Here is a 22,405-nt window from a genome sequence, read left to right as displayed (position 1 = left end):
GAGATTAAGAGACAATGCGCCGAGTGAGGAGCCCAGAAACCCGAGTTCCGAACAGCTGCGCAGAATGCGAGCGGCCAAATGGTGGAGAATCTGGCGGGGTAAAAGGAGACAGAGGACTGGGGATCGAACGGATGGAGGGGATTGGACGCCGTGGCTCTAAGGGGGCGGGGATAGAACGCGGGGATTGGAAGGAGGCGGGGATAAAACCCGGGACCTGAATACCCGGCTAGGGACACTAGAGACAGGAATCGGGGTTTCTGGGTGACAGTGATCTGGGAGTGGGCAGGACTCCAAAGGCCCGTCGACCCGGTGGTGGACTCCTTGCACTGGGATTGGACATACACAAGCGGGAGATTTGGGGCCGGCGCTCAAAATCCGGGGGCGGGGGTGGACTCGGGTTTGGACCCCAGGATCCGATCAGCGGACCCCTGATTCAACGTGGTAAGTATTGGACCCCAGGGGCTCGGGCTCCTGAAGGGGCTGGAGTCCTGTGTCTAGGGTTGGGCGTGCAAGCCTCTCCATCACTTGTCCTCGACGCTCGCCTCCGCTCAGTCTCAGCATCCCAGGCTGCGAGGCATGCGCAGTGGGTGCTTCCTTCCCCATCCTCTCCAGCCCGGGCAGGGGGAGGGGACGCTGGGCCACCTCAGAGCAGATGAATTTATAGACACCACCCCCCTTGCCTTGGCATGAGAAGCGGAAATGGGGTGGACAGCGTCAATATCTAATAGGTGTTTATTTCATATGGGTCTAAAACTAATGTTTTTCTCAAGACCCCGCAACTCAGCCTGGACCAGTTTCCCTCCTCCACCCATCCCCGAATCTTCAGAGTCCTGTATTGGGGGGAGGGCACTGCCCCCGCACCATGTTCTTGGCAGAGCAGGTAAAGGGGTTAACGCGAGCTATCCCTCTGGCCTCTCTATGCGTTCCCAGAGGCCCCGAATTGACGTCTTTCCCTCAAAACCTCCGGGTCTACAAACGAGGACCCTCAAGACCCCTCAGGTGCTTAGAGAAGGATGAGATAGTCCTGGGTCGGCGCAAAGAGGCAGCTGGAGGCGTGGGATCCTTGGTCTGAGGGAGGAGGGGCTGGGGCCTGGGCTTCTGGGTCTGAGGGAGGAGGGGCTGGAGGCCTGGACTCCTGGATCTGAGGGAGGAGGGACTGGGGCCTGCCCTCCTGGGTATGAAGAAGAAGGGGCTGGGAGCCTGGACTCCTGAGTCTGAGGGAGGAGGGGCTGGGGGCCTGAAGAGTGACTCTGCCCGACTCCCAGGGCTCCAGCGTGACATGGCTGAAGCGCACCAGGCCGTGGGCTTCCGAACCTCGCTGACCTCGGACGGGGCTGAAGTGGAACTCAGTGCCCCTGTGCTGCAGGAGATCTACCTCTCTGGCCTGCGCTCCTGGAAAAGGCATCTCTCACGTTTCTGGGTGAGGAGTGCTGCTGGTTGGTTTCCTTCCGGGGATCCAGGTTTCTGCTTCCTGGATGTCTGAGGCTCACTTCCGGCATTTCAGTTGGTCCGTTTCTGGGAGCCTATCACCACTTTTTCCGGGAATTTCGATGTCTGCTCCCGGGACCCCTTTAGTTATTTCTCCCTGGCTCACTTCCGGGATCCACAGCCTTACCTGCTGTGAACTTCTGTTCACTTCTTTCACAGAAGAGGGGAACTGGGCCCCCCAAAAACTACCCACTTTCAGTTACTAGAACTCCATATCCTTACCTTATGGTGAAATTCTCATTTCTCCCTTTCATCTCAGGCTTCTTTTGTTGTTGTTGTTGTTGTTTTTGAGACAGAGTCTCGCTCTGTCACCCAGGCTGGAGTGCAGTGGCACAATCTTGGCTCACTGCAACCTCTGCCTCCTGGGTTCAAACAGTTCCCTGCCTCAGCCTCACCAGTAGCTGGGATTACAGGCATCCGCCACCACGCCCAGCTAATTTTTGTATTTTTAGTAGAGATGGGGTTTCACCATGTTGGCCAGGCAAGTCTTGAACTCGCGACCTTGTGATCCACCTGCCTCGGCCTCCCAAAGTGTTGGCCAGGCTGGTCTTGAACTCCTGACCTCAGGTGATCCGCCTGCCTCAGCCTCCAAAGTGCTGGGATTACAGGCATGAGCCACTGTGCCCAGCCTGTTTTTTTCTGAAACAAAGTCTCGCTGTGTCCCCCAGGCTGGAGTGCAGTGGCACAATCTCCCAGCTCACTGCAACCTCTGCCTCTTGGGTTCAAGCGATTCTCCTGCCTCAGCACCCCCCCGCCCGGTCGATGGGATTGCAGGTGCCCATCACCATGCCCAGCTAATTTTTGTACTTTTAGTAGAGAAGGGGTTTCACCATGTTGGTCAGGCTTGTCTTGAACTCCTGACCTCAGGTGATCCGCCCACCTCGGCCTCCCAAAGTGCTGGGATCATCTCCAGCTTTTTTTTTTTTTTTTTTTTGAGACAGAGTCGTGCTCTGTCTCCCAGGCTGGAGTGCAGTGGCACGATCTCGGCTCACTGAAGCCTCCACCTCCTGGATTCAAGCGATTTTCCTGCCTCAGCCTCCTGAGTAGCTGGGACTACAGGTGTGCACCGTGATGCCGGCTAATTTTCGTGTTTTTAGTAGAGACAGAGTTTCACCATGTTGACCAGGCTGGTCTTGAACTCCTGCCTCAGTGATCTGCCTCCCAAAGTGCTGGAATTATAGGCATGAGCCACTGCGCCTGGCCCAAACTCCTGCCCTTTGTCCCTGTTCTAGAATGCCCATGCCCAATGTGTAACCAGCACCCATGTCTGTCCCAGAGTTCCTGGTTCTAGAACTCTTGCACTGTCTCCATACAGGGCCTCCCCCTTGTCACATCTCCTGTGTGTGAACTGGGGTCTTGAACACCTGTGGGGTCAGGACTGAGTTTGAATCCTGACTCCACGGCTTAGTAGCTGTGTCATCTTGGGCAAGCACCTCTCTTGGAGTTGCAGTTTCCCTTCGTGGAAAACATTGGTGTTGACAGAACCTCTCTCACAGGATAGCCTTGAAGACTAAATTAATTCTTTTTTTTTTTTTTTTTTTGAGACGGAGTCTCACTGTGTCACCCAGGCTGGAGTGCAGTGGTGCGATCTCCACTCACTGCAAGGGTTTCACAGTGTTAGCCAGGATGGTCTTGATCTCCTGACCTCATGATCCACCTGTCTCGGCCTCCCAAAGTGCTGGGATTACAGGTGTGAGCCGCCGCGCCCAGCCTAAATTAATTATTTTATGTCCTGGCCCATGGCGAGGTCTGAGTGTTAGCTTCTGATGTTGTTCTTCATTCATTCACCATATATTTATGGAGCATCCGGTAAGGGCCTGGCCCTCTTTAGCATGGAGAACACAGCAGAGATCAACAGATGGAATCACTCCTGGCGCCGGGGGCTCACGGCTTTAATCCCAGCATTTTGAGAGGCTGAGGCAGGAGGATCGCTTGAGCCCAGGAGTTGGAGACCAGCCTGGGCAACATAGGGAGATCCCATCTCTATTGAAAAAATAAAGATAGGCAGGGTGCAGTGGCTCACACCTGCAATCCCAACACTTTGGGAGGCCAAGGCAGGCAGATCATGAGGTCAGGAGATCGCAACCATCCTGGCTAACACGGTGAAACCCTGTTTCTACTAAAAAAAAAAAAAAAAAAAAAAGCTGGGTGTAGTAGCAGGAGGCTGTAGTCCCAGCTACTCAGGAGGCTGAGGCAGGAGAATGGCATGAACCCGGGAGGCGGAGCTTGCAGTGAGCCGAGATGGTGCCGCTGCACTCCAGCCTGGGCGACAGAGCGAAACTCCACCTCTAAATAAATAATAAATAAATAAATAAGACAGAATCCTGTTTTTATGGAGTTCTCATTCGAGTTGGGGGAGAAGGCAATAAAACAGATGAGCAAAATATACAGTATGGTGCCATTCTGTAGTGTCATCTGATATTGATGGTGAAACGGGCTATGGTGAATGATAAATCGGGTGGAGAAGAGCGATGCGGGGGTGTCGCAGTTAAACAAGAGGATGGTGGGCTGGGCGCGGTGGCTCATGCCTGTAATCCCGGCACTTTGGGAGGCCAAGGCAGATGGATCACAAAGTCAGGAGTTCAAGACCAGCCTGGCCAATATAGTGAAATCCTGTCTCTACTGAAAATACAAAAATTAGCCAGGCATGGTGGCGGACGCCTGTAATCCCAGCTACTTGGGAGGCTGAGGCAGAAGAATCACTTGAACCCGGGAGGCAGATTGCAGTGAGCCAAGATTGCGCCACTGCACTCCAGCCTAAGCCACAGAGCAAGACTCTGTCTCAAAAAAGGGGGGAGGGGGCAGCCCAGGAGGATCTCCTGAAGCTGAGATGTTTCAGTAGGCTAAACCGCGCCTCTATGGTCTTGTTGGTTGTGAAATCTGTTCCACTTGGCAGACAGCCACCGCCTTGAATTCCAAAGAACCTCTCCCCCGCCCTTACCCTGGGACTCCTTGGGCATCAGGCCAGTCCACCAACTAAAGTGTTAACATGTAGCCATCCTTGGCTGGGTGTGGTGCCATGCCTGTAATCCCAGCACTTTGGAAGGCCGAGGCAGACAGATCACGAGGTCAGGGAGCGAGACCATCGTGGCTAACATGGTGAAACCCTGTCTCTACTAAAAATGCAAAAAATTAGCCAGGCATGGTGGCAGGTGCCTGTAGTCCCAGCTACTCGGGAGACTGAGGCAGGAGAATGGTGTGAACCCAGGAGGCAGAGCTTGCAGAGCCGAGATCGAGCCACTGCACTCCAGCCTGGGAGATAGAGCGAGACTCCATCTCAAAAAAAAAAAAAAACAAACGTGGCCATCCTTTTCCTGTGTTTAAATACATATGTACACAGAAACATATATTTATAGACCTACAAATATATACATGCACACACATACTTGTGTGTGTGGTAAAACTGCATGGAGAAAAATACATTTTTTTTCTTTTTTGAGACAGATTTTGTACTTGTTGCCCAGGCTGGAGTGCAATGGCATGATCTTGGCTCACTGCAACCTCTGCCTCCCAGGTTCAAGCGATTCTCCTGCCTCAGCCCCCCAAGTAGCTGAGATTACAGGCGCCTGCCACCATGCCCAGCTAATTTTTGGTATTTTTAGTAGAGACAGGGTTTCACCATGTTGGCGAGGCTGGTCTCGAACTCCTGATGTCACGTGATCCACCCGCCTTGGCCTCTCAGAGTGCTGGGATTACAGGCGTGAGCCACTGCACCTGGCCTTTTTTTTTTTGACATGGAGTCGGTCTGTTGCCAGGCTGGAGTGCAGTGGCGTGATCTCTGCTCACTGCAATCTCCACCTCCCAGGTTCAAGCGATTGTCCTGCCTCAGCCTCCCGAGTAGCAAGGACTACAGGTGTGTGCCACCACGTAAAGCTAATTTTGTATTTTTAGTAGAAATGATGTTTCACCATGTTGGCCAGGATGGCCTCTACTCTATCTCTTGACCTCGTGATCTGCCCGCCTCGGCCTCCCAAAGCACTGGGATTACAGGCATGAGCCATCGCACCTGGCCTTTTTTTTTTTTTTTTTTTTGAAACGGAGTCTCGCTTTGTCGCCCAGGCTGGAGTGCAATGGCAGGATCTTGGCTCACTGCAACTTCCACCTCCTGGGTTCAAGCGATTTTTCTGCCTCGGCCTCCTGAGTAGCTGGGATTATAGGTGCCCACCACTGTGCCTGGCAAGTTTTGTATTTTTAGTAGAGATTGGGTTTTGCCACATTGGCCAGGCTGGTCTTGAACACCTGACCTCAGATGATCCATCCGCCTCGGCCTCCCAAAGTACTGGGATTACAGGCATGGGCTACTGCGCCTGGCCAAACCCCAGTGTTGTCATTTGTAAAATGAGGTCATGTTAGTACTTACTTAACACAGTTTGGGGAGGATTTAAATTGTTAATCCTTGTAAATGGCACCTGGAATGTAGTAAGTGCTCATTAAATGTTAGTTCTCTCTCTCTCAGGCTTCCAAAGGAGTTTAGTTAGTAACCCAGTGCTGTTGTTCATTCCATGATCTGGTACTTCTAGAAGGCCTTACTGAGCTCCAGACCCTGCTCTGAACAGGATCATTTTGCTTTTTTTTTTTTTTTGGAAACAGAGTCTCACTCTGTCGCCCAGGCTGGAGTGCAGTGGTGTGATCTCAGCTCACTGCAAACCCTCCTGGGTTCACACCATTCTCCTGCCTCAGCCTCCTGAGTAGCTGGGACTACAGGCGCCCACCACTATGCCCGGCTAATTTTTTTTTGTATTTTTAGTAGAGACGGGGTTTCACCGTGTTAGCCAGGATGGTCTCGATCTCCTGACCTCATGATCCACTTGTCTCGGCCTCCCAAAGTGCTGGGATTACAGGCGTGAGCCACCGCGCCCGACTTTTTTTTTTTTTTTTTTTTGAGACAGGGTCTGTCTTACTTTGTTACCCAGGATGGAGTGTCACCATCACAGCTCACTTCATCCCTAAATTCCTGGGCTCAAGTGATCCTCCTGCTTCAGCCTTCCAAGTAGCTGGGACTAAGGTGTGTGCCGCTGTGCCTGGCTATTTTTTTTTTTTTTTTTGAGACAGAGTCTTGTTCTGTCACCCAGGCTGGAGTGCAGTAACGTAATCTTGGATCACTGCAACCTCTGCTTCCCAGGCTCAAGCGATTCTCATGCCTCAGTCTCCCAAGTAGCTGGGATTACAGGCACCCGCCACCATGCCCAGCTAATTTTTGTATTTTTATTAGAGATGGATTTCACCATATTGCCCCGGCCAGTCTTGAACTCCTGGCTTCAAGTGATCCGCCCGCTTCAGGCTCCCAAAGTGTTAGGATTACAGGCGTGAGCCACTGCTGGTCTTGAACTCCTGTGCTCAAGGGATTCTCCTCCTTGACCTCCCAAAGTGCTGAGTTTACAGGAGTGAGCCACCACACCCGGTCTGTTCTGCCTTTGACAGCCTCCCCTTCGAAGTCCTGCCTCAGAGTATCCTCCTCCAGGGAACCCTCCCTGATGCCTTTGAACTGTAACTCGCCAACACAGGGCTCCTCCTGTTTCTTGCCCTATAGCAATTAATACTTACTTCATTCTGGAATGACCTTCCTGAGGGCCAGACCTGGATCTCTGTTCCTTACTAGATCTTGAGCATCCAGCTCAGGGCTCAACACACACTGGCTGCTCAGTAATGTTTGAGGATGGCACAGAACAGAGGAGAGGGCAGATGATTGAATGGATGCCCTTTCCTCCCCACAGAATGACTTTCTCACCGGTGTGTTTCCTGCCAGCCCCCTCAGTTGGCTTTTCCTCTTCAGTGCCATCCAGCTTGCCTGGTTCCTCCAGCTGGATCCTTCCTTAGGACTGATGGAGAAGATCAAAGAGTTGCTGCCCGACTGGTGAGGTTCCCCCACTCCAGCCCAGTAACCCCCAATCACTCTCCCTCCACCCAGTAAGTTCTTCTGTCATTGTGGTGTACCTGCTAAAGAAAAGTTACCTCTGAGACTTACTTTGGGTCAGATTAATAAAGGTATAGCATGAAGAAAAAGGAGGTGAGGCAGAGCACAGCGGCTCACCCCTGTAATCCCAGCACATTGGGCATTGGGAGGCCGAGGTGGGTGTATCACTTGAGGTCAGGAGTTCAAGACCAGCCTGGCCAACATGGTGAAACCCCATCTCTACTAAAAATACAAAAAAGTAGCTGGGCATGGTGGCAGGCACCTGAAATCCCAGCTACTAGGGAGGCTGAGGCAGGAGAATCACTTGAACCCAGGAGGTGGAGGTTTTAGTGAGCTGAGATTGGGCCATTGTACTCCAGCTTGGGCGACAAGAGCGAAACTCCATCTCAAAAAAAAAAAAAAAAAAAAATAGTGTGAGCTTTGCTGGGCACAGTGGCTCATGCCTGTAATCCCAGCACTTAGGGAGGCCGAAGCTGGAGGATCACTTGAGCCCAGGAGTTTGAGACCAACCTAAGCAACATGGTGAAACCCCGCCTCTACTAAAAATACAAAAATTAGCCAGGTGTGGTGGTGTGCGCCTGTAGTCCCAGCTACTTGGGAGGCTGAGACAGGATAATCACTTGAACCTGGGAGGCAGAGGTTGCGGTGAGTCAAAATTGTGCCACTGTACCTTCAGCCTGGGTGACAGAGCGAGACTGTCTCAAAAAAAAAAAAAAAAAAAAAAAGTATGAGCTTTGCCCATCTCTAGTCATGTAGTCTTAGCCAAGAGATCTCACCATTCTTGATTGTCAAGGCCTTCATCTGTAAAATAAGGGTATGAATAATTGCTTCGTAGAGTGCTTGGAAGTATTAATCAAAATCCTGCCTGTCGTCTGGGTATGGTGACTCACACCTGTAATCCCAGCACTTTGGGAGGCTGACGTGGGCAGATCACCTGAGGTCGGAGTTCGAGACCAGTCTGGCCAACATGGTGAAACCCTGTCTCTGCTAAAAATACAAAAATGAGCCAAGCGTGGTGGCAGGCACCTGTAATCCCAGCTACTCGGGAGGCTGAGGCAGGAGAATTGCTTGAACCCCAGAGGCAGAGGTTGCAGTGAGGTGATATCATGCCACTGCACTCCAGCCTGGGCGACAGAGTGAGACTCTGTCTCAATTAAAAAAAAAAAAATCCTGCCTGTCACATAGTCAGTAGAGTGCCAGGAGTTCCTCTTGGGAGTGGTTTCAATATTCTTATTATGTTATTGTCATCTTCAGGAAGGGTTTGAAAACCGGGTGCAGGTGAAATGTCAGGTCTAGTTCTTTGATGAGTTCTCATGCGGAAGAAGGTCCGCATTTTGTGCAGATGGCTTCAAAGAACAGACCCAGGATCAGATGTAGACATTTGCAAGAGGGATGCCGGGCACAATGGCTCACACTTGTCATCCCAGCACTTCGGAAGGCTGAGGCAGGAGGCTTGAGCTCAGGAGTTTGAGACCAGCCTGGGCAACATAGTGAGACTCCCGTCTCTACCCGCTCCCCCCCCAAAAAAATTCCCAGAATGCTAGATTTACCCAGTCTATAGAGGGAAAGTCATTTGACCCAAGTCCTCCAGGTGACATATGCAAACTTTGCAAACAAATGTGCTGATTTAATATAGCTTTAGACCAGCTTTTCCTAAATTTAAGCTGGCAACGGTATCACCTGGATGGGTTGTTAACACACTGATTACGGCCAGGCGCGGTGGCTGACATCTGTAATCCCAGCACTTTGGGAGGCCAAGGTGGACGGATCACCTAAGGTCAGGAGTTCGAGACCAGCCTGGCCAACGTGGTGAAACCCTGTCTCTACTAAAAATGCAAAAAATTAGCTGGGCATGGTGGCGGGCGCCTGTAATCCCAGCTACTTGGGAGGCTGAGGTAGGAGAATTGCTTGAACCCAGGAGACAGAGGTTGCAGTGAGCCAAGATCGTGCCACTGCACTCCAGCCTAGGTGACAGAGTGAGACTCCATCTCAAAAACAAAACAAAACAAACAACAACAAAAAAAAAACGCTGATTGCTGGACCCCACCCCGAGAGATTCTGGCTTGTTAGGTGTCAAAGGGGCCAGGAATATGTATTTTCAACAAGCTCCCAGGCGGTGCTCCCAGGAGGTGCTCCCAGGAGCCACAGTTTCAGAACTATTGCCTTAGAGTAGGATAGCTGGGAGGAAAAAGTGTCCCCTCAATAGAAATAATGGCTGTCATTTATTAAGCACCTACCGGTTTCCATGGAAAGTGACTTTGGAAGCTTGGTGCTGCCACAATGGGAGGGGGCTGGAGGGGGTGACAGAGCTCACACCTATTAAAATGACAAAAATGGGTTTCTCTGTCTAACAGCCAAAAGATCAGTGCAGGGGCTGGAGGGGGCTGGAAGGGAGGGAGATTCTGAGGCCAGGAGACCTAGGCCCAGCCTCTGTTTCTCTCCCTGCAGGGGCGGACAGCACCACAGGCTCCGGGGGGTCCTGGCAGCTGCGCTGTTTGCCTCCTGTTTGTGGGGAACCCTGATCTTCACACTGCACGTGGCCCTGAGGCTGCTTCTGTCCTACCACGGCTGGCTTCTTGAGCCCCACGGAGCCATGTCCTCCCCAACCAAGACCTGGCTGGTATGGGAGGGGCATAGCCCTGCTCCAGCTCTCCTGGGACCCACTTCTCTGTCTCCCTCTCTCTGGATCTCTACCCCCCCCTCTCTGGGTCTCTGTCCCCCTCTCTCTCTGGATCTCTATCCCCCCTTCTCTCTGTGTCTCAGTCCCCCTCTCTCTCTGGGTCTCTGTCCCCTGTCTCTGGGTCTCTGTCCTCTCTCTGGGTCTCTGTCCCCTGTCTCTGGGTCTCTGTCCCCTGTCTCTGGGTCTCTGTCCTTTTCTCCCTCGGGGTCTCTGATGCTCTTAAGTCTCTGTGTCCATCTCTTTGGGTTTCTGTCCCACTGTCGACCCCTGCCCCCCTCAACTCCCTGGTCCCAGTGAGGGGTTAATGACCCGGTAACTCCTCCTCCCCAGGCCCTGGTCCGCATCTTCTCCGGCCGCCACCCGATGCTGTTGAGTTACCAGCGCTCCCTGCCGCGCCAGCCCGTGCCCTCTGTGCAGGACACCGTGCGCAAGGTGGGCCTGGGAGCGCGCAGATGGGCCGGGGTGGCCGGGGCGGGCCGCGGGCATGACCTGCCGTCTTCTCTCCTTTAGTACCTGGAGTCGGTCCGGCCCGTCCTCTCCGACGAGGACTTCGACTGGACCGCGGTCCTGGCGCAGGAATTCCTGAGGCTGCAGGCGTCGCTGCTGCAGTGGTACCTGAGGCTCAAGTCCTGGTGGGCGTCCAATTATGTGAGTCCCGTCACTGCCACCAAGGCCCTACGTGAAAGGCTAAGTTTGTGAGCTCGCCCTGCTAAACTTGTGAGCTCTACACGCCCCGCCCCACGCCCCGCCCACAACCCGCACGCCCCCTGCAGCGATTGGAGCCTGGTCCTGGGCCTGCATCCTGGGCCCCGGCCCCCAAGGGCCAATACACTGAGCCCCGCTCACATACATCTGTAGCCTAACCTCAACATTTAAATATACATATAAGCATATGTATTTATTTATATATATATGCTCATAACATATATATGCTCTCTCTCTCTGTTTAATGTTGAGGTTAAGGGTATAGATGCTCCAATATTCTGAGCTCCACCCTTGATCTTCCAAAGACTGAACCAGAATTCCAGGACCTAGGCCTGGCGCACTGTCTCACGCCTGTAATGCCAGCACTTTGGGAGGCTGAGGCAGGCAGATCACATGAGGTCAAGAGTTCGAGACCAGCCTGGCCAACATGGTGAAACCCTGTCTCTACTAAAAACACAAAAATTAGCTGGGCGTGGTGGCACATGCGCCTATAATCCCAGCGACTCAGGAGGCTGAGGCAGGAGGATTGCTTGAACCCAGGAGAGGTTGTACTGAACTGAGATTGTGCCACTGCACTCCAGCCTGGGCCACAGAGCAAGACTCTGTCTCAAAAACAAACAAACAAACAAGCGAGATTCTGTCTCAAAAACAAACAAACAAAAACAAAAACAAAGGAGTTGAATGGTGAGGAGTGGTGGGAGAGGCCTGAAATCCAGACTGAGGATCCTGGACTCTTTCCTGGGGGTACTAGGGAGCCATGGGAGGGTTTGGAGCAAGGAAGGGGCTGGGTCAGCTCTGGTGTGGGGGAAAGACTGGAGGGTGGGAGGCTGCAGAGGAAGCTACCGTGAGATCTACCATTGTAGGTCATTGAGACACTGGGCTCGGATGAGAAAACCTGTGGTGAGAGTGAGAGGGGAAGGGAAGAGGGTCTGCAGCAGAGCCCTAAGGGGCACCGATATGGGAGGCTCAGTTGGTCAAACCCAATGAAGGGGACGAAATGTCGAGAAGTAGAAGGGAACGGCAGGCTTTGCTTTTCTGGTTAAATTTTTGTTTTTCTTCACACTTTTGGACAAGATTCTACTTACACACACACACACATACACACGCACATTTTTTTCTTCCCTTCCTTCCCTCCCTCCCGCCTTTCCTATCTTCCTTCCTTATTTCGTTCCTTCCTTCCTTCTCTCTCTCCTTCCTTCCTTTCTTTTTTTCTGTCTCCTTCCTTCCTTCCCTTCCTTCCTTTTTTTTTTTGAGATGGAGTCTCGCTCTGTCACCCAGGCTGGAGTGCAGTGGCGCGATCTCGGCTCACTGCAACCTCCGCCGGCCAGGTTTACGCCATTCTCCTGCCTCAGCCTCCCATAGCTGGCTTTTTTTTTTTTTTTTTTTTTTGTATTTTTAGTAGAGTCAGGGTTTCACCGTGTTAGCCAGGCTGGTCTCGGTCTCCTGACCCCGTGATCTGCCTGCCTCGGCCTCCCAAAGTGCTGGGATTACAGGCATGAGCCACCACCCCTGGCCTCTTTCTTTCTTTTTCTTTCTCTATCTTTCTTTCTCTCTCTCTCCTTCCTTCCTCCCTCCTTTCTCTCTCTCTTTTCCTTCCTTCTCTCCCTCCCTCCCTCTCTCTCTCTCTTTCTTTCTTTCTTTTTTTCTTTCTTTCCTTTTTCTTTCTTGAAAGGGGTCTCACTCTGTCACCCAGACTGGAGTACAGTGGCGTGATCACGGCTCACTGCAGCTTTGACCTCCCAGGCTCAAGCCATCCTCCCACCTCAGCTTCCCTAGTAACTGGGACTCGGGAAGGCTTGTGCCCCCCAGCCCTGCTAATTTTTAAACTTTTTCGTAGACATGGGGTCTTGCCATGTTGCCCAGGCTGGTCTCAAACTCCTAGGCTCAAGCTATCCTCCCACCTCAGCCTCCCAAAATGCTGGGATAACAGGCATGAACCACCGCTCCCGGCCTGTATATTTTATTGTACCTCCAAGCCAACTGCCAGTGATATACACACCATTATTTTATGTACAACGACAACAAAAACAAACCCTACAAGACCAGCTAAACTGTGACACAGTGCTTTCTTTTGTGTTTTTCATTGTTTGATTTCATTATAGTATTGGCAAGGCCAAAATGTTCATGTATTTACACATATATATATTATTTCACATATTTATTGTTTTATAAATTTTACATTTATGTTCTGTTTTTCTTTTCTTTTCTTTTCTTTTTTTTTGGGACAGGGTTTCACTCTTGTTGCCCAGGCTGGAATGCAATGGTACGATCTCGGCTCACTGCAACCAGTGCCTCCAGGATTCAAGCAATTCTCCTGCCTCAGGCTCCTGAGTAGCTGGGATTACAGGCGTGAGCCACCACGCCTGGCTGATTTTTGTATTTTTAGTAGAGATGGGGTTTCATCATGTTGGCCAGGCTGGTCTTGAACTCCTGACCTCAGGTATCCACCCGCTTCAGCCTCCCAAAGTGCTTGGATTACAGGCAGGCGCCTCCGCGCCCGGCTGTACCTTGTTCTTTCCAACAGCTATGTAATAGGGTACTGCCGGAGTGTAACAGGGTTTAGCTAACTGATCCCCCATGGATGGATTTCTAGGTGATTGCTATTTACTGACTACAAAGGCTGGCTTCTTTGGCTGTATCCTCCTTGCCTGACACAGGAACATCTGGGGCTTTCCCTGTCCTACTGTCCCTCCCGCAGCAAGGCCCTGGCCCCTCACTGTGTGTCTCCCCACCCCACTCCCAGGTCAGTGACTGGTGGGAGGAATTTGTGTACCTGCGCTCCCGAAATCCGCTGATGGTGAACAGCAACTATTACATGATGGTGAGAAGGGGAGGGGTGAGGTTCACAGGCCCCAGGTCTAGGGTTGGGGTACCTGGGTGGAATGTGACATTCATGCTCAGTGACCTGGATCTGGACGCACCATCTGGGATTCGTCGTTCCGCCCTCTTTTGGGGTCAGGACCTGTATTTGGGTCGGTGGCTCCATCGGGGCAAACCTGACCCCGGTGTTTTGCCGTCCCCTCTCCTGGTCCCCAGGACTTCCTGTATGTCACACCCACGCCTCTGCAGGCAGCTCGCGCTGGGAATGCCGTGCACGCCCTCCTCCTGTACCGCCACCGCCTGAACCGCCAGGAGATACCCCCGGTAAGAGGGCCCCAGTGGGCTGGGGATGGAGGTGTGGTCCTGTGGCCTTTGGGCCACAGGGGTCCTGGAAGGCAGCTCACAGCCCACGGTTTCCTGCAGACTTTGCTAATGGGAATGCGTCCCTTATGCTCTGCCCAGTATGAGAAGATCTTCAACACCACGCGGATTCCAGGGGTCCAAAAAGGTGAGACCCTCTCCTGTCCCCACTGATGGAGGCAGAACAATATAGTGGCTAAGAGCATGTTTTCTGGAGTCTGCCTGTCTGAGCTGGGACCCATTGCTTCCTTGCTGTGTGACTTTCTGCACGTTATTACCCTCTCTGAGCCTCAGCTTCCACTAAAGTGGGATAATAATTGTACCTAGGAGCTGGGCACGGTGACTTATGCTTGTAATCCCAGCACTTTGGGGGGCCGAGGTGGACGATTGCTTAGGCCAAGAGTTCGAGACCAGCCTAGGGCAACGTAGTGAGATCCGGTCTATATGAAAAATTCAAAAATTAGCCAGGCATGGTGGTATGCGCCTGTGGTTCCAGCTACTCAGGACCCTGAAGTGGGAGGATTGCCTGAGTCCAGGAGGTTGAGGCTGCAGTGAGCTGAGATCTCACCACTGCACTCCAGCCTGGGCGACAGAGCAAGACCCTGTCTCCAAAAAACAAGTCCTAGGGTGCTGATGATTACTAGGGTGCTTTGAACAACTGATGACACCTAAGCAGTATATAATAAATGGTCGCTATTTTTATGTGTCTGGCCTATCCCCACGCTTCTGCCAACGCCACCCCTAGACTATATCCGCCACCTCCATGACAGCCAACACGTGGCTGTCTTCCACCGGGGCCGATTCTTCCGCGTGGGGACCCACTCCCGAAACAGCCTGCTTTCCCCGAGGGCCCTGGAGCAGCAGTTTCAGCGAATCTTGGATGATCCCTCACCAGCCTGCCCCCACGAGGAACATCTGGCTGCTCTGACTGCTGCTCCCAGGTAAGGGTCGGGGGTCAGGGGTCAGGGGCTCTCAGAGGCCACCAGTGTCCTGAGGCCGTGGAAGGGCAGGGTGGGACCAGGTGGCCGCTGGGCAGGATGGACTCAGGCACATCCCGGGCCCTCCAGGGGCACGTGGGCCCAGGTGCGAACGTCCCTGAAGACCCAGGCAGCAGAGGCCCTGGAGGCAGTGGAAGGGGCCGCTTTCTTTGTGTCACTGGACGCTGAGCCCGCGGGGCTCACCAGGGAGGACCCAGCAGCGTCGTTGGATGCCTATGCCCATACCCTGCTGGCTGGCCGGGGCCATGACCGGTGAGTCAGTCTTGGGATGGGGCCCCCAGACGTGGCACCCCAGAATCCAATATCAGACCTAGGACCCCCGACAGTAGACAGCCAGACCCTGGAGCCCACACCTGCAGAGTCTGTAGACCAGCGGCTGCCTAGAGCTGAGGACCCCAGACCCAGTGCTTTGGGACCTGGAGACCTGGGACCAAGACCTATAACCCAGTCCCAGTGACCCCCAAATCCGAGACTCCAAACCCCTGAGCTGGACCTTCAGACCCAGAGACCCCAGATCTGAGGACCACCAAACCCAGGACCCCTAGGCCCTGACCCCAGACTTGGCAACCTCAGCCTCAGAACTTGAACCATTCAATCCTCAGGCCTTAATGCAGGCACCCCAAACCCATGGCCCCAGACGCAGACTTCCAGACCTAGAGATTCTCAGGCCTGGCAGGCATCGCTGAATTCCTAGGCCCCAGGGGGGTCCCGCTGACCTCCCAGCACCCCCAAAAGCCTTGAACCTTCCTCAGTGAGTTCTCTAAAAATCTCCAAACTCTAGACTGGGCGTGGTGGCTCATGTCTGTAATCCCAGCACTTTGGGAGGACGAGAGGGGCAGATCACTTGAGGTCAGGGGTTCAAGACCAGCCTGGCCAGTATGGTGAAACCTCATCTCTACTAAAAATGCAAAAATTAGCTGGGCATGGTGGTGCATGCTTGTGATCCCAGCTATTTGGGAGGCTGAGGTGGGAAAATCGCTTGAATTCTCAGCTACTTGGGAGGCAGAGGTTGCAGTGAGCCGAGATCGCGCCACTGCACTCCAGCCTGGGCAACAAGAGTGAAACTCCATCTCAAAAAAACAAACAAAATCCCTAAACTCTAAATCCCAGACATATCTTGGATACCTCCAGGGCCACTACTGAGGACTCCCAATGGTCCTAGAAATCCCCACACCAGCACCCCAATGGATCCCCACATCTCCCCATCTAGAAAACCCCCTCAAGTCCCACAGAAAGCACTCTGAGGTCCCTCTGCCCCTCGCTCTCGGTGACCCCTCTGAACTCTCCCCGACAGCTGGTTTGACAAATCCTTCACCCTAATCGTCTTCTCTAACGGGAAGCTGGGCCTCAGCGTGGAGCACTCCTGGGCCGACTGCCCCATCTCAGGACACATGTGGGAGGTAGGGCGGCCAGCCCTCCCTTGTTCTGGGGACCCCCGCCCCATCTCCAAAGACCATCCTCTCCAGGGCCTTAGGGTCAGAAGAATAACTGAGGCTTGGCCAGGCACGGTGACTCACACCTGTAATCCCAGCAATTTGGGAGGCCGAGGCAGATGGATCATGAGGTCAGGAGTTCGAGACCAGCCTGGCCAACATAGTGAAACCCTGTCACTACTGGTAAGCCAGGCATGGTGGTGTGTTCCTGTAATCCCAGCTACTCGGGATGCTGAAGCATGAGAATCGCATGAACCTAGGAGGTGGAGGTTGCAGTGAGCTGAGATTGTGCCACTGCACTCCAGCCTGGGTGACAGAGCAAGACTACATCTCAAAAAAAAAAAAAAAAAGAAAAGAAAAGAAAGAAAAACTGAGGCCCAGGGAGAGGCAGAGGCTGGCCCAGGGTCACCCAGCAAAGAAAGGGTCTGGGGTGAGGACCTTCCTTTGATGAATTGGTAACTGGGGCTCAAAGAAGGAAGTGATTTTCCCAGAGTCCCACAGCGAGGAGTTACAGAGCAAGAAGACGACTCCGGGCTGGGTGCAGTGGCTCATGCCTGTAATCCCAGCACTTTGGGAGGTCAAGGCAGAAGGATCACTTAAGCCCAGGAGTTTGAGACCAGCCTGGGCAACATAATGAGACCCTGTCTACAAAAAACATTAAAAAAAAAAACTAGCCGGGCGCGGTGGCTCAAGCCTGTAATCCCAGCACTTTGGGAGGCCGAGACGGGCGGATCACGAGGTCAGGAGATCGAGACCATCCTGGCTAACACGGTGAAACCCCATCTCTACTAAAAAAATACAAAAAACTAGCCGGGCGAGGTGGTGGATGCCTGTAGTCCCAGCTACTCTGGAGGCTGAGGCAGGAGAATGGCGTGAACCCGGGAGGCGGAGCTTACAGTGAGCTGAGATCCGGCCACCGCGCTCCAGCCTGGGCGACAGAGCGAGACTCCGTCTCAAAAAAAACAAAAACAAAACAGAACAAAAAAAACTAGCCAGGCATGGTGGTACATGCCTGTGGTCCCAGCTACTCCAGAGGATAGCTTGAACCCAGGAGTTTGAGGCTGCAGTGAGTTATAATTTCACCACTGCACACCAGCCCGGATGACAGAGCAAGACCCTGTCGAAAAGAAAAGAAAAGAAGTACAGGGACAGTAAATGCCGGTTGAGTATTGGTATTAGTCCTGTTCTTGAGGAACATGAACCCGAGACCCCATCTGTGAACATCAGAGGTTTCTGTTTCTCAGATACTTCCCCCTAGCCCAAAAAGGGCCGTATGAAAAGAGCTCCCGGTTAGATGGCCTCAGTCCACAGGGAGGAAGGGACTCTGACAGCCTCTGTTTGTCCACAGTTCACTCTGGCTACAGAATGCTTTCAGCTGGGCTACTCAACAGGTGGCCACTGCAAGGGGCACCCGGACCCCACACTACCCCAGCCCCAGCGGCTGCAATGGGACCTTCCAGACCAGGTGAGGCTGGGTTTCTAGGCCTCTCCTCCAAGTCCCAAGATTCCTAGCCTTGACTCCAAACTCATCCCCGCCCCCAATCTCAACCTGAAAATCAACCCCATATCTACCCCCAACCCGAAACCCACACTTCTCCCACCTCCAAATCAGGCCAAATGCATCTACAGCCTCAAACCCCAATATGAACCTCATCCCCAGCCCCAACTCCAACCCTCCTCCCATTGCCAATCCCATCCTCAACCCCAGCCCCATCTCTACTCGCTTCAGACTCAAAACTCACCACTGTCCAACCCCAGCACCAACCCCTACTCCATGCCCAATCCCATCCCAACACCACCACCACACCTGAATTCACTCCCATGTTCATTGTAACTCCACCCCATCCCCAACCCCACCCCCATCCTGTACTCAGTCACGACCCCACCTCCAACCACACCCATGCCCAACTCCAATTCACTTTCTATATCCAACCCCTTCCCCATTCCATTCCCAAACCACTCTCAGTCCCTCCTCCATTCCCAACCCCAGCTTCAACTGTGGCCCAACCCCAATCCTGCACTGCCATGCCTATCCCCATCTTTTTTTTTTTTTTTTTTTTGAGACGGAGTCCGGCTCTGTCACCCAGGCTGGAGTGCAATGGCGCGATCTCGGCTCACTGCAAGCTCCGCCTCCTGGGTTCAAGCGATTCTCTTGCTTCAGCCTCCTGAGGAGCTGGGATTACAGATGCCTGCCACCACGTCCGGCTAATTTTTTGTATTTTTAATAGACATGAGGTTTCACCATGTTGGCCAGGCTGGTCTCAAACTCTTGACCTCAGGTGATCCACCCGCCTCGTCCTCCCAAAGTGCTGGGATTACAGGTGTGCGCCACCATGCCCAGCCCCTATCCCCATCTTTAGTCTCATCCTTCAATTCTTTTCTGTTCTTTGTCCCCATTTCCGTATTCTGCCGCAACCCTAACTCCACGTCCACCTTCACTTCCAGCCTCATTCCTGGCTTTCACCCTACCCCCATCTGTAACCCCAACTACTCCTCTTCCCTCCTCCTCTGGCAGATCCACTCCTCCATCTCTCTAGCCCTGAGGGGAGCCAAAATCTTGTCTGAAAATGTCGACTGCCACGTCTTTCCATTCTCCCTATTTGGCAAGAGCTTCATCCGACGCTGCCACCTCTCTTCAGACAGCTTCATCCAGATCGCCTTGCAACTGGCCCACTTCCGGGTCAGCTGGGTTCCCCACCACAGCCCCCTCAGGGTCTCAGTTCACCTGAGCCCCCAGGACCTGCCCCTCCACAGTTCCCTGTGGTTGTTGCCATTGTGGGTCGTCGCCATTGTGGGTCGGCCATCTTGAATTCTCTCTCCCAGCCATTCTTGGGCTGGCTGGAGGAGGCTGGAGGTCTGGACGGAGATGGGTCAAGTCTGTAAGATTTCCTGAGCCCTGCTGACAGACTCCTCTTTTCCTCCTTGTCCCCCAGGACAGGGGTCAATTCTGCCTGACTTATGAGTCGGCCATGACTCGCTTATTCCTGGAAGGCCGGACGGAGACGGTGCGATCTTGCACGAGGGAGGCCTGCAACTTTGTGAGGGCCATGGAGGACAAAGAGAAGACGGTGGGTGCAGGCCTCGCTTCAGGCTTCAGTCATTTCCGGGTACTCACTCATCCACTTGCAAACATTGATGGGACCTACTGAAGCCAGCCTCCATGAGGGGCATGAGGGACAAGGGATGAATCAGACCTGGCCTCTGACTTCAAAGAGCTCACCGATGGGGGAGACAGCCCAGCATAGTGTGATATCTGCTTTCATGGTGGTCTCACAGGGCACTGGGGGAGCACCCAAGAAGGAACCCCATTTATTTATTTATTTATTTATTTATTTTTGAGATGGAGTCTTGCTCTGTCACCCAGGCTGGAGTGCAGTGGCACAGTCTCGGCTCACTGCAACCTCTGCCTCTCAGGTTCAAGCAATTCTCGTGCCTCAACCTCCGGAGTAGCTGGAATTACAGGTGCCCGCCACCATGCCCAGCTAATTTTTTTTTTTGTTTTAGTAGAGACGGGGTTTCACCATGTTGGTCAGGCTGGTCTCGAACTCCTGACCTCAGGTGATCTCTGCCTCAGCCTTTCAAAGTGCTGGGATTACAAGCGTGAGCCGATGGGCCTGGCCGGAACTCCATTTTGTAACTCTGCCCATTTAACCTCTATGTGACCTTATGACCTTCCTTTGCACCATTCCCCGTACCCCCTCTGCCCAGATCCCACCCACCCCTCACTTCTGCTCCCTTGCCCCACACCTACCCCTGCACCTACAAGGTATTGTGGTTCCATGGGAGGAGTTTGGGCTCTGGGGCCAGACACACCTAGAAACCCACCTGGCTGTCCCTGGCTGTGTGAACCTGGGCACATGATTTCCCCTCTTTAAGCCTCAGTTCCCCATCTGTAAAATGGGGTTGATATTCCCACCTTGCAGGGATGCGGCAAGCTCGGTTGAGGCCAGGTGTGCCGCAGGCCCAGCGCTAAGTCGACTTCCTGTCTTTCCATGACCTGTGACCTCCCTGGGGACCCCAGGACCCACAGTGCCTTGCCCTGTTTCGCGTGGCAGTGGACAAGCACCAGGCTCTGCTGAAGGCAGCCATGAGCGGGCAGGGAGTCGACCGCCACCTCTTTGCGCTCTACGTCGTGTCCCGATTCCTCCATCTGCAGTCGCCCTTCCTGACCCAGGTTGGGGCACAGGGAAAGGGTTAGAGAGGGAAATGGGAGACCATGGAAGAAGGGAGAGGCTTCAGGGAAGGAGGGTGATGTTGAAAAAGGACCCATCAAGGCCGGGCGCGGTGGCTCACGCCTGTCATCCCAGCACTTTGGGAAGCCGAGGTGGGCGGATCACTTGAGGTCAACAGTTCGAGGCCAGCCTGGCCAACATGGTGAAATTCCATCTCTACCAAAAATACAAAAATTATCTGGGCATGGTGACAGACACCTGTAATCCCAGCTACTTGGGAGGGCTGAGGCAGGAGAATCCCTTGAACCCGGGAGGCGGAGGTTGCAGTGAGCTGAGATCGCACCCCTGCACTCCAGCCTGGGCGACAGAGCGAGACTCTGTCTCGAAAAAAAAAAGGGTGATGTGGAGAAAGGACGCATCAGCAGAGAAGTCGGTTAGAGCGCTGGAGGGCAGGGGAAGAAAGGCAGAAAGCCGAGAGAGCAACCGGAGCAGACAAAAGAGGAGAGGGTCAGTGGGGTGGGGCTAGGAGGAAAGGGCGTGGTCAGAGGAGGGGCGTGGTCCGAGGGAGAAGGGGAGAGGGACGTGGTTGGTGAGAAGATGAGGGGCGTGGCCAGATAGGGCATGGCCAGGAAAAGGGCGTGGTCAGGGAGAAGGAGGCCCGGGACTTAGGGGTGAGAAAGAGCCAGGGATGCAGGGAGTGAAGTGGAGCCAAGAGCTGGAACTGCAGATCTCTGTCCTGCACATGTGATGGGCTCCTGTCCTCAGGTCCATTCGGAGCAGTGGCAGCTGTCCACCAGCCAGATCCCTGTTCAGCAAATGCATCTGTTTGACGTCCACAATTACCCGGATTATGTTTCCTCGGGCGGTGGATTCGGGCCTGTGAGTGGAGCTGGCGCGCGCTGGCCCCTAGAGGAAAGAGGGGGCTGGGGGCCTGCACTCCTGTCTAGTGGGGGTGGAGGAGACCGGAGATATTTTCTTCCCTTCACTCTTTCTGACTCCAGGCTGATGACCATGGTTATGGTGTTTCTTATATCTTCATGGGGGATGACATGATCACCTTCCACATCTCCAGCAAAAAATCAAGCACAAAAACGGTGAGACAAACGTGTGTACCCACCAGTTCCCTCTTTCCTCAGGAACCAGGAGCCTAGGCCCCAACCCCTCCTCCCTCCGACCCAGGAGTCCAGGCCCCAGCCCCCTCCTCCCTCAGACCCAGAAATCCAGGCCCTCAGCCCTCTTGTTTCTCAGCCTCCAGGATCCCATCTCCCAGCTTCCCCTGGCTCTGACACCGTTCTCCTTCCAGGATTCCCACAGGCTGGGGCAGCACATTGAGGACGCACTGTTGGATGTGGCCTCCCTGTTCCAGGCGGGACAGCATTTTAAGCGCCGGTTCAGAGGGTCAGGGAAGGAGGACTCCAGGCACAGGTGTGGATTTCTCTCCCGCCAGACTGGGGCCTCCAAGACATCAATGACATCCACCAACTTCTGACTCCTTCCAGCAGGCAGCTGGCCTCTCCGGGGAATGAGGGTGAAGATGGCCACAGCTGGCTGACACAGGGCAGGGGCAGCCTGTTTGGCCACCGGATATCCAGGCTAATAAAGATGTGTGAGCTGGGTGTGTGGTGTCTGCTATGCTATTGGGCAGGGAGGGGTGGAAGAGGTGAGGACCAGGGTGGAGGAGGACAGATCTTCTGACCTCGTGATCCGCCCACCTTGGCCTCCCAAAGTGCTAGGATTACAGGCGTGAGCCACTGTGCCCGGCCCACAGGTTTTTCTTTTTTTTCCCAGAGACAGGGTCTCAGTCTGTCACCCAGGCTAGAGTGCAGTCTTGCAAT

The 22,405-nt window shown here is 53.6% G+C and overlaps 1 protein-coding gene across 10 annotated transcripts; it reads left to right on the top strand.

The window, feature by feature from the left end:
• Positions 1–197: 197 nt before the first annotated feature.
• On the top strand, positions 198–22,204 carry CPT1C (carnitine palmitoyltransferase 1C). Of its 10 annotated transcripts, XM_037991945.2 has the most exons (20): positions 200–441; positions 771–880; positions 1,266–1,420; positions 7,203–7,342; positions 9,851–10,022; positions 10,413–10,514; positions 10,593–10,730; positions 13,531–13,608; positions 13,824–13,931; positions 14,031–14,115; positions 14,713–14,908; positions 15,035–15,217; positions 16,260–16,365; positions 17,747–17,863; positions 18,914–19,078; positions 19,332–19,466; positions 20,420–20,572; positions 21,336–21,449; positions 21,572–21,664; positions 21,874–22,203. In XM_037991945.2, the coding sequence occupies exons 3-20, from the start codon at positions 1,280–1,282 to the stop codon at positions 22,057–22,059; spliced, it is 2,412 nt and encodes an 803-aa protein (XP_037847873.2). In that variant the 5' UTR covers positions 200–441; positions 771–880; positions 1,266–1,279; the 3' UTR covers positions 22,060–22,203. The 10 variants fall into 10 exon arrangements, with proteins under 10 accessions (XP_072872277.1, XP_037847865.2, XP_037847866.2 ...); XM_037991937.2 differs by lacking the exon at positions 771–880 and adding an exon at positions 931–999 and having other exon boundaries at positions 199–441; positions 13,824–14,115; positions 21,874–22,204; XM_037991938.2 differs by having other exon boundaries at positions 199–441; positions 13,824–14,115; positions 21,874–22,204.
• Positions 22,205–22,405: the final 201 nt, after the last annotated feature.

Source organism: Chlorocebus sabaeus, chromosome 6 (assembly GCF_047675955.1).
Source record: "Chlorocebus sabaeus isolate Y175 chromosome 6, mChlSab1.0.hap1, whole genome shotgun sequence".
NCBI classification, from domain to species: domain Eukaryota; kingdom Metazoa; phylum Chordata; class Mammalia; order Primates; family Cercopithecidae; genus Chlorocebus; species Chlorocebus sabaeus.
This window is presented reverse-complemented; position numbering and strand designations above follow the sequence as displayed.